General features: G+C 30.8%; 1 protein-coding gene across 1 annotated transcript; it reads right to left on the bottom strand.

Moving 5' to 3' along the window:
* Window positions 1-8,656: 8,656 nt before the first annotated feature.
* LOC146932673 (7-deoxyloganetin glucosyltransferase-like) lies at window positions 8,657-12,834 on the bottom strand. The gene is made up of 2 exons (XM_085704391.1): window positions 12,294-12,834; window positions 8,657-9,671 (listed from the first exon to the last, which is right to left on the bottom strand). Exons 1-2 carry the CDS (start codon window positions 12,832-12,834, stop codon window positions 8,728-8,730), a joined length of 1,485 nt encoding a protein of 494 aa, XP_085560517.1. The 3' UTR covers window positions 8,657-8,727.
* Window positions 12,835-12,851: the final 17 nt, after the last annotated feature.

Here is a 12,851-nt window from a genome sequence, read left to right on the forward strand (position 1 = left end):
CCCCAGTAACTTCATACTCAATATTAATTATTACGAAATTGATTGTTGGATTGAATATGTTTGCGATTTTTACAAAAATATGAAATCATTTAACATGTTGTTGAGATGCATAAAGATTAATGTTATTCAATAAAAATAACATTAATTACAATGCACTTTAATGATACTATGAATGATTTTAGATTTTTGTAAAAATTTATAAAGATGATCTTTTGACATACATTAGTTTTTTTTAGGAGAATGTGTTACATTAGTTCAATTTCAAATAAAAAAGGGATAAACACTTACAAGAGTTGGTTGGATTGGATATGCAAAGGGAATCAAGTTCGATTTCTATTGATTTAGATTTGAGACCAGATTGGCAGAATTACTGTAGATCGTTACGACTTAAGCAAAAGTTTTTTTTTTTTTTTTTGTGGAAACGACTTTGGCAAAAATTATTTTGAGTTTTAAGAAAACACATCGTTCATCAAAACATACACTAAATGACATTTTGATTGTACATTTACACGGTCAAATCATTAGTTAATCTTATAAATGGCCCAAATTATAGAGATAACTCTTATAAGCATGGCATTATGGTATACATGTCATTATCTTTATTATTATGAGATTAATATGTAAATTGTACAATTATAAGTCTATAATACAGTCTCTGACAGCTTAATATGTGAAAGGAAACGGTAGTGAATGACATATGAACAACAAGTTGTGATAGAAAATAGGGTCAAGTTTAATCAAGCCGGTGGTGAAATGAAAGGCTTAAAGCCTTAAACCACCAATTAAACTAATTAATCACAATCAGTTATCCACTTGCTTGCTCCCTGCATGTCCAGTTAAATTATTATACTAATGTCTTGCCAATGAAACAGGAGATTTGACCTATATTATTATCCATGCCACCAATTTGTTTTAGAGTAATTAATCACATCATGATTATTTAATTAACACTGGATTAGTTTAATTCTAAATCAAATGGGGTCCTTCGGGGAAACAGCTAGTAGCCCCTTAGACAAAAACTTAAATCAAACATTAGAAGTTGACAGTAGTCGTTGATCGGATAGGTTCAAAGTGAAATCAATAATTTAGGACCCATTTGACTTTCTAAAAAGGATAAAAATCAAAGTCTTAGATGGGGGCAAATAAATGGAAGCAGGAATGTGAAATAATACGTCGTACCGCCTTATTAAGATTTAAATTTGGATTCTCTACGTTCATAAATCTCAAAGTTCCTTACATTTAGGAAAAAAATAATGAATAGCTGATAAATTAGTTTATATTGAAAAGCGGGGATAAATTATAATAGCACATTGATTGAATTTATAGTGTTAGATAAAATTAACGGTTGAACTAGTTTATAAATATAAAATGATATAATTAATTAAACCTATTTAGTTATAAAGGTCGTGAAACTACATGTCATGCCACATAATAATATTTTAAGCTTATTTTATTAAAGAGAAATTATATATATATACAACTATTTTAAGACAATTCTCCATCTCCTATGTTCTCATTGTGTTATTACTCTTTCCCCATCGCTTTATCTATGTTGTTTTTGTCCAAAAAACAGAGGGAAGAAAATAATTTCTCAAAAGTTGTCTCAAAATAGTTGTACGGATATCGTTTCTCTTTATTAAATTTTGTAGTTGTGTTAAATAATGAATTTACTAACATTTTATGTAATTTAAACATACAAGAATACATCGAATTTTGATATATTTAAACGTATTATTATAAAACTGAATTTAAATAAGATGTCAAATTTAGATTCTTTAAAAAATCATGTTAAATTTTAAAAATAAAACTTAATGTTGTTGCCTTTTTTATTTGTTTGTCTATTTACGAAAGTCTACCTCACTCACAACTTGAACGGGGTAGATTTTCGTAAGAAAAAAATATAGATTTGGATCCTCTTCATTCTACTTTTCGTTTGATTTATCTCTATTTTTAATTTAAATTTGCCTCTCATGTTTGATGGTTGATATTCTACTTTGACAGAATTTTTAATGAAGAGATCCCATTTTAAAAAAAATAATGAAGTAAGATTTTAAACAAGCTTTCAGACTATAATGCTTTAAAAAATAGGACAATACATCTTAAAAATGATTATGTTGTAGGTAATATGACTCATACTTATAAAGTAGGTTAAATTTAGGTCTTGCAAAGTTTAGCACAGCCTAATATATTCCATCCTATCTAGGTCCAATCTTTTGTGAATTTAATTAAATTAAAATCAAAGTGTATAAAAAAACCCCATTCGAGATCTCAGTTGAATGCATCATATCAGTAGATACAGACCTAAACTAATTAAAAAAAATTGCAGTATGTTATAATAGAGGATGACAAGGGCCATGTCTAATTATTATGATTAAAGAAGAAGTTGTCCATAAACAACGCTCCAAACTTTATTTCGTCAAAAAATATAGAGAAATGATATTTTGACAACCACTTTTTGACAACTTTTGGACAACTTTCTCTCTCATACTCACATGATATTGTTATCCTCTCTCTTCCTTTTTCTCTCTCCATTGTTTTTGACCAATAAGAAGTGAGAAAAACAAGGTTGTCAACAAAGTTGTCATCAAATGGATGTCAAAATATCATTACTCAAAAATATAACAATCTCCAAAATTTATCCGAAACAGAAAACTAAAGAAGAGTGGTTTAATTTAATTTAATGCCCATGTCTTAACCACGGTCCCCATAATGCTCATATTACTATCATTGTTCATAACAAAAACATTTATTTTTAGACTTAGCCTCCAATTTATCTTTCTATTGGCCAATTTAAAATAATTGTTTTTTTTCTTCCCATTTTTTTTTACTTACTGTATTATTTTATTTACTTTTGCTCCATTCTTCACATAACTTTCCTATTTATTCTTGTGCATCGTTATTACACTTATTTTGACGGGCATCCTAATTAATTAGAGATTCGTAGGGTATGCTATTGGCCCAATAACATGCATGAGTCAACGTAAAATATTATTTAATATATTGTGGATTGTTTTATTAAGTATAAACATGATTAAATTAATTAGGCATTTCTCTCAACAAACTGAATTGTGACACACAAACGCACACATTAATTACATTTTGCTAATAATGCATACTCGTAGGATATTATTTGAGCCTTATCTTTGATATGTTTGTATTATTTTGTTCTTAATCTACCGTGGAAAACAGCATCGATCTTTCCTCCTACCCCCTTTCGGCTGCTTATTGTTGCATGCTTATCGTGCATTCATTATTTTTATGGCTGAAAATGAATTGAACATATTCATATGAGACTTGATAGTTAATTTATTGAACTTGATTCATGAATTAGATGAGTTAAATTAAAGTTGAAAATTAAGTTTGTTAAGCAAATAAGTTGAACTTGAATTACATATAATTTGTCTCTTTTAATTCATAAGTTGGCTCAATATATAATTTGTCTCTTATAATTAATTTTTTGAAGTATTGTGTATAATTTAATTTTTGTTTAAAATAAATTTGTCTTGGAAGTAAGAATAATGTTGCTAGAAGATGATGTTCTTGACCTTGAGTCGAGTTGAATTTGAGTTAAAAATTTTTTTATGACAAACTCAAGTCAAATTTCGAGTTGTTCAAAAATTTACCGATCAAAACTAAATCAAGTTTAACTCGACTTATTTTCAACCCATGTATATCCTAGACAATTTTGAACGTTTTCCCTTTAATTCACAAAGTACCACAAGCTATATATGTATATTAGGTTAAAATGATGAATTGGAAAACAGATTTAAATAGCGAGTCGTTAAAAAATAAAACATGATAAATAGATAAAGTCATTTTCAAAATATATAATGTAAATCAATTTTTCACAATTTAAGAATAAATTCTTACATACTATAACTTTCATTTGATATATTTTTATTTAAATGTGATATTTATAATTCATGTAATGGGTCAATTTACAATATGAGCATTATGCTGTCAATTTTGCTCCATATACAAGTAGACATTAAATTTGGTTGTTGATATATTTTTTTTTTAAGCATTGTGGATATTCATTATAGAATTCTTGAAACAAAAACTTCCAATTGTATTAGGTGACCCATGTCACCCTACTTATTTGTGCTAAGTATGGATAACTTTTGACTATTACTTTTTCCAATATCCTATCTATTTCTCACGCGTCCTATTTTTTTCTTCTTAAAATACCTTCAGTCGCATGAAGCTCAGGAAGGAATACGATGCGAGAACCATGTTCTTGATATTTGGTTAGTACAGTACTAAAGGACCAATCAAGTTGGATGCTTCTTTGGTTAGATCTGTTGAAGAAATTCAGAAAAGTTTGTTCTGGCTCAGGAACTGTGAAGAGATCAGGGCTCTGCTTGAGGAACAAGACGAAGAAGTTAATTTAGCTGATCCATGATCTGTTATGTTTTATTTTATTACGTGTTTTACGTTGTCAAATTATGTCTCTGAAGTATTTGAAATTGTTATATTTAATGTACGTCGTTGAAATTAAATTTCTTGTGTTAAAACACATTTTTGTAGCTAGGGTGCAAGTTAGGTTCAGATTATATAATCTGAACCAGTTCAACACAGGTTTTTTGTGCGGTCCATATTGCACCAAAAATTTATGTGGTACATACGCACAAAAACTTCTATAAATTAGTATGCTTGGTTCATTTGATGTAAAACACAACAAAAAACTCTAAAAAATTATCTGAAAGGTATGAACACCAAGATGTTGTTATGAGCTAGATCTTGTTGCCATGAAAATAGAAATATGTCAGTTGGCAAGACAACGTGATCTAACTCAAAACAATTCTCTTGAAACACCTAGCTTTTTCATCATTTTGTTGCAGATCTGATTACGAAGTGGTTGTTGTGAACTTGATCCAGTTGATTTGCCGATAGAAATATGTCAGTTGGCAGGCCAGTTGGATCAAGTATAAAAGCACCTCTTCAAACACCTTTCCATAATTTTCACCACTTCTGTTTGTATGTTGTTTTACGCCGTTGAATTATGTTTTGTACCTTTTTTCCCTATGTTATTCATAATGGAAACCCTCTAAAAATCAAACTTAAACACTGTTTGTGACAATTCAGATTATACAATCCGAACCCTTCCAAATTGTGTGGACGGTGGCGTTACACTAAAAAGGTTTGAACGGTTTGTGGTGTGTTTAATGTTTTTTTGATCAGTTTAAACATTTTAAATGTTTCCATTAATTGTAGTTACAATGTAGGATAGGTTTAACGCTATAAATAGCCTTGCATGCTTCATCATATTCATTCATTTCTCATCCTTTCTTATGTTTCCATCTAATTTTTTTAGTTAGGAGTGTTTATGATATCATGGTTACTGCAAACCGCTCATCCAATCCCTGAAATTGATTTACGGTTTATGTGGGGATTGTACGACGGTCATGAGAGACCTTTGAGATCAATTACGATACACTTACTTTTTATTTTATTATGTTTTAGAGTATTCAATCCGAAAATACCTAATAATCTGTTTTAGATTATAGAATCCAAACATAGGGTATTTTTCATAAGAAAATAAAATGGTGCACGAGAAGCATATAAGGTGGAAAAAGTAATAGTCTAGACTTCGGCATATCATTGTTAATGAAATTGAGAATGGAACTTGGAAACCCATTAGATGCGGTAGAAATGGGTCTTTGATCTATCATTTAATAATATGACAATTTTAAGAGAATTACTCTTTTAATTTGTGATTTTGCTCATTCCCTTAATTTAACGTGAGTTAGCTCACGTTCGACGTTTTTCAGTGTGAGTTAACTCACACTGGAACGTTTAAGATCGGTTGAACCGGTTTAAAAAGTGATTGAACCGATCTTAAAAGTGTTAGCCTGAGTTAACTCACACTCAATTAAGGGAATGAGCAAAATCAAAAGTAAGAAGAGCAATTTTTCAAATTTGATGCATATCAAGCACGCTAAATGTGTTTTGTGCAATGTCAGGACAACAACTTAATTCTAATTTTTTTTCTTTCTCGAAATGTGGAGGAGAATAACAAACTCAACTTTAAATTTGAAACCTTGCACCAATGCTAAAATGGTTAAAAGGTAGGAGAAAAATCACTCTCATCATCTCAAAGAGACACACTCACTTTTAAACTTCAACATGATGATACAATAAGCAATTGACCTTATTTATGCTAGATAGTCAATGGAAATAGTGGCAATAGTTAATACATCAATTGCTTCTAGAGGAAGTGTTCATAACTATTCCAATTGCCTCTGGGAAGCAATTGACCAACTATTACTATTATTTCAACTATAATTTCAATTACAATGGGTCTTTAGGGTAGAGCTGTCAAAACGGGATATCCGACCCGTTTAGGGTCGGCCCTAACGGGCTTCAGACTTTATTGGGCCGGGTCGAAAAGCCCGGTTGAAAAACGAGCTTGAAATATACTACCCAAGCCCTGCCCTACATAGGTCGCGGGTAGGGTTGGAAATGAGTTGAGTCGAACCTGTCTGAGCTCGACTCGTTAAAAATTGGTTCGGTTCGAACCTCGGTTCGAGTTTGACATGAACTTTTTTTTCAGCTCAAGTTCGGCTCGTTTAAAGTTCACGAACAGTTTGGTTCGACTCATTAGGTTCAATTCGTTTGTTCAAAACACATAACTTTAGGTATGGAAATGAGTAAAACCACTTGAACCACGTAACTCAAGAGTCAAAGAATTTAAAATTTTGACATATAAATATATTGGAATTTATACCAATTTTTAATGGACTGGATGAGGCTATTATTACACATAGTAATTAACATTGGTATGCAACCACCAAATCTAGTTTTGCCTTCTTGTGGCATATGTTTCTCTTATTATGGATAATCGTATTCTTCATTTTCCATGCATGTTTCGATGTGAGACTATTTTAGTTTTGAAATCCTTAACAACAACATTGTCCATGATGTTGTCTATCAATTTTAATGTAGCTCATTTTTATCCTATTATTGCTAAGTGTTTATCTTAGTTTTTAAAGTGTGTGTGTGTGTCTATATATATATATATATATATATATATATATATATATATATATATATATATATATATATATATATAACCGAGTCATCTCGTGAACCAAACGAGTCGAACTACATATAGTTTAAGTTCAGCTCAATTAGTTGACGAACTTAATTTTCAGCTCAAGTTCGGCTCATTTGGTTTATAAACCAAGTTCAACAAATCAATTGTCGGATCGAATTACGAACTTTAATCGAGTTGGTTTGGTTCATTGCCAGCCCTAGCCGCGGGCTAAACGAGTCGGTCCGTATTAAAAATTACATTTTTTTATAAAAAAAAAAGGTACTACAACATACTCCTATAAAATTTCTTATAAATAATATTTTTAATATGTTTAAATAATGCCTAGTACATAAATAAATTGTACACATTTTCGTACAAACGTCGTAAACTAAAATGGCGGGGAAAACAATTTTAAATAAATTACATACATTATGGTTATAGATATTTACTAGATTGTCGACCCGTGCACCACACGGGTCTTATGAGCTGGGAAAACAGTTGCACCACACGATACAAAACTGTTGGAAAATTGTTGCACCATTCATGAAAGACTCCAATAATAAATTGTTATTGATGAGTAATCTACGTGAAAAACCTTTGCCTCTATAACAAAGGACAACAACTCCAAACAAAAACTAATTCGGCTCAAAAGAGTACAAACGCTTGCATTCTAATGCTGATGCAATTGACACCTGTTATCCATGTATCTGCTAAACCATCAACATTATGAAGGACTTTCAAACAATTCTATTTAGTTGTTGGTTCAACAGTATATAACAAATAAGCACAAAATACAAATACACCTAATATCAAAACTCAAGTGACCAAAAAACCATTGACCTTCCTTGCCTTTATTCTCGACAATTGATCAACTTGTTACATGTACAAAATTATAAATAATGAAACAAGTAAATATAATTTTATATTTGTGTGTTAATTCATTGAATTTTCACTTTTATTTTTTACTTTGATAATCAACTAAGTAAAGAATTATTTGAAAAATATATATAATTTATAGAAATTTTTTGTTATGCGGGCTAACGGGCTACCCGCGGCCTGTTTGGGCTAGCCCTAACGGGTACTAGACTTTTTAGGGCCGGGCTAAAAAGCCCTATAAAAATTCGGGTTCAATATTTAAGGCCCAAGCCCTATAAATAATCGGGATAAACGGACCGGTCCATTTTGACAGCTCTACTCTAAAGGCCAAATTCTAATTGAAATAAGAGCATAGTTAATACATCAATGAAAACACGATCGTGTAGAAATTGAAAATGTCAAACAGACCGACTTAGAGTTAATAGATGGTGCAAGAGAGAAACTAGCATGTTAGGTTGGTGGCAATGGAACTCGATCTTTATCACCATGCTATGCTATCTATTTTAAATTTTATTTACTGTCAATTTTTGACTGGGTGTATCTAAACATTACTCATTAAATGTTTTCCCACAATTGCAAATAATATCTTAGCTTTTATTTATTACAAAAGTTAAACACATGAATCACTAACCAATTAATTGGGTTTAAGTGGTTCATGAGCTTCATCACAAGACGAATTATTTGACATAATTAAGTTCGATTCTTAAATAGAATAATTCTTAACCATACTATATTTATCCATGATCGAACTCTAGATTTCAATTTCAATTTTGAACGCACACAAAAAAGGAACACATAACTCACCGCAACATCTTCTACTTTTCAAATTTCAATTTCAAAACCAAACTATTGTAGTTATTATAAGAAGACCCTCCAATTGATGTAGCAGCCTCAGCCTTATGCTTCAACTCCAAACACTTTTTCCTCATTTCTCCCCCCTTTTCTCCCTTCATAAGTTCCTTCACTAACCCTTCAACTTGCTCTCTACTAACATCACTCTCAATTTCTATTCCAACCCCCCATCTATTACATGCATAAAAACAATTGGTTTGTTGTTCAGCAAAAAAAGGCCAGCAAGCCATTGGCACACCCTCACAAATGCTTTCCAATGTTGAGTTCCATCCACAATGAGTTAAAAAGCCTCCAATAGACGAATGACTTAGAACTTTCTCTTGTGGGGACCACCCCAATATTAACCCTCTATTTTCAATTTCTTTCAAAAATTCATCATTTGATATCACCTCATCTCCACAATCCACAAGATTAGGCCTAATGACCCATAAGAAATTGTATTTGCTATTAGCTAATCCCCAAGCAAACTCTCTTAATTGCTTGGTAGTCATAATCACTAAGCTCCCAAAATTCACATAAACCACTGAACCTTTGTCTTTTTTATCCAACCAATTCATGCAGTTAACATCTTCCTTCCATAAATTAAAATCAATGGAATCCAATTGATTATTTGTACTTGAATTTGAATTTTTTTTATGTAGCATGGATAATGGACCAATAGGGTAAAGGTGAGGGTATTTCATTTTGATTGTATCTAATACCTCTTGCTCTAATTCTTGGAAGGTGTTAAGGATGATCCCTTTTGCTTTCATTGCATTGTCCACTGATTCTCTGTTGTAATTGAACATTGTATCATTAGAATTTGTAGTCCTAAAGAAAGTGGGAAGGTCTTTCAGTTTAACTCCCCTCATTGCTGGTATCCAATCAACTTCAGTTTCAAGATATCCATCACACACATTCTTCTCATCTAACAATACAACAAAATGAATAAAAAAAAATTAACGAGTTTAAACATAGCCAGCAGTACCCTTATATTATAAGATTTGTATAAAGTGAGGGAGACAATTGATACTGCCTAAAGATAACAAATTTATAATAAAAATGTAAAGTTTAAAATCTAATTTTTGGTCCTATATTGTTAAAAAAAAAAAGAAAATTGTTTGGTCCTATAAGTATACTCAGAGTGACATTTGATATACTCAAGCGCGGGTTTGAGTAGAAATTGAACCTCCAATTTTCCACTTCACAATGCTTGGTCCGTTTGAGTTTTGTCGTTAGGCTCTTTTAACCAACAAAATATCCTTGGTTATATAACAAACATGGTTCTGCCTTTAATCATTTCCCTTATCTGCGGGTACAAGGTAGTTAGTAGTGTGGTATGGTATAGTGGGGGCGAATGTAGTGTGGTATCAATATCATTGATGATGAAATTTGCAGCATGGGAAGGCATCTAGTCTAGTATGGTGTGTCGCTAAGTGGTTGATATATTCACCTCACCACTATCATTAATTCATTACGTAATGGAATGTCTGTAAACTATCAAATCCTATCATGAATTGTGCTTGCGAATTGTTTATTTTACTAAATTTTACCCCTTAAAAAATCAATAAAGTTCGAATCAAGGTTTTCAAACTTGATTTAGATTGAATCAATTTACAAACTTCGCTTATAAACTCATATGAGTACTTCATATTAAAATCATTATAAATATGACATATATATTTATATAATACTATAAACAAATCAATACTTCAAGATTTCTCTCCTAAAAAAAAAAATAAAGATTTCAATTTAACTATAAAGTATTCTTCAAAAAAAGAAGAAGCTATAAAGTAAAAATATACCGGTCATCCTAATAAAGTGTCATGTTGATAAACTTATATCGAACTACATAAATTACCACTACCGAATCACAAAGCATCTAAAAAACTATATATAAAAAAAAAAAACAAGAGTTTCATAAGTTTTTAATGTTATTAAAAGTTAAAACTATCCACGCAAAAAAAGAAGTTAATTTCTTTGAATTTGGATTAAATCGAGTTAATTTCATACGATTATGTCCAATGTCAAAGGGTTTACTATGTGCTAACTAACTCGGGTAAAGGTCGGATTCATCTTCAATTTTAACATATTCAATGTTACAAGCAATTTAACTCAAAATCCATAATAAAATAGACGTTAAATCGAGCGATTTTTCAAGTTGAATATCAATTTTAATGAACTTATAGTTTTTGCATGAGCACTAATGTTTATAGATGTAACAATCAATCAAAACATTCAAGATATATTTCATGTCAAAAATTAAAGGCAAATACACTTTTTTCTTGCTATATTTCTTTTTTGTGTTAACCCTTCGATTCCTTTGAAGAATTCGTGCATAGTAATCTGAAGTCCGGTTAAAAGATAAGTAAAGTTTGACAAAGAATTTTTTCATCCAATAATCGAATGCATGTTCTCCTGAATAACTGCTTGAACCTAATTGTTTAACATCCAATTAATCTGATACATCATTTCATGAACTTAAAACACATAATTTATCATATTTATTAAATAATGCGACAACATTAGACTATAAATGTGTTAAATCATGTGATTCAAAGCATGAGTGACAAAAAAATCTATATTTGCGTGCATTCGCGGATAAAATTCGTCATGGACAAGGGGTGAGTATCTTAATGGATATTTATGAGCAAAATAAATGGATATCTCAACTATTCGTTACTTAATGAATATGGATTCAAATTCAACTATACTTGTGCCAACAATTATCCAAACCCATTAATAAATTAATTAAATTACTTAAATATCCTTAGTAAAATATAAAAGTTACCTTTTAGATTTAGTCCAAAAAAAACCTCGATACTATTTACACCCTTCCTTTCCCTTCAAACCTCACATTGCTTCAATATAACTCGGATATTTATGTTTTTTTTCAATGTGATGAACTTTATTTTCGTTAGAAATGATATCTATGGATATTATTATGTTTTGGTCAAAAGAAGAAAACAAATATGATGAACATTTTTTGTTAAATTTTAGGTAATTACAAAAATTAATTTTTTTTTAAAAGAAAATGTCATCCATGGATATCCTAAAATATCTACACGCTCCTCAAAATTTTGTTGATTACCCGCAGAGATACATATGGGTGGATAAACATGTGTATCATGCTATTGGTGCTCTGCTCATAGATATCCATATAAGTGGCATGAGATGTTGGAGGATTCACTTAACTCACCCACAATGGGTTGCATCACTGAAGGTATTAGATGTAATTAATTATTACATCTAACTTAAGTCACCCGCAATTAGTTATTTTTTAAGGGAAGAAAATTTCAACCAGTTTCTAACAAACAAACGATGATGTAACAACAATTAGCCTAATGTAGCTAATTATTAAAGCGCCTTATAATGTGATTTGATTCTCATGCATGTGGAAAATAATGGCAGAGTTTTGTAACTAAAACTGAAAACAAAAAAAAACACACAAATAGATGAGTCATTTAATATTAGAAAACTATATCCAGAGAAATACGTAAAATTTTTCAATATAAAAGGAGGCAATATTATTAATTTAAATAAATGGTACCTTTAAGTGGAAAATAGCCTCTTTTCTGAAGCTCATCAAAGTTAAGATAGCCCAACATACCACATCCACTAGGAGTATATAACATAAACTCAGGAATATTGAATTCTTGTGCAACTTTCAAAGTAAAATTCATTACACCATCAGAAACTATGCATGTAACAGGAGGCACATCTTCATTTTCTGAAGAAACAAGCTTTGCTATAAGATTTCTGAATGAAATCAACCCACCAATAGGCATTGCATTGCACAAATCTGGTAGGTCCATTATTCCACGTTGATTTTCTGGTGGCAAACCATCAGATATGGTCTCAAACCGAAAATCTGGAAGGCCCTTTAAGGAATTTTGGCCACTAGATTCTAACAAACGATCAAAATTGAATTGTGTGTGGACAAAGGTGATTAAAAAGCCACTATGATGAAGGAGTTTTGCTAGTTTTAGCATTGGGTTTATGTGACCTTGTGCTGGGAGTGGAACACAAACCACATGGGGTCTTGATGGTTCCATTTTGTTATTGATGGTATCAACTTCAATTGTGTTCATACAAATTTATGGTTATT

Source organism: Medicago sativa, chromosome 4, assembly GCF_051527215.1.
Source record: "Medicago sativa cultivar Bolivia chromosome 4, Bolivia_mono, whole genome shotgun sequence".
In the NCBI taxonomy this organism is placed as follows: domain Eukaryota; kingdom Viridiplantae; phylum Streptophyta; class Magnoliopsida; order Fabales; family Fabaceae; genus Medicago; species Medicago sativa.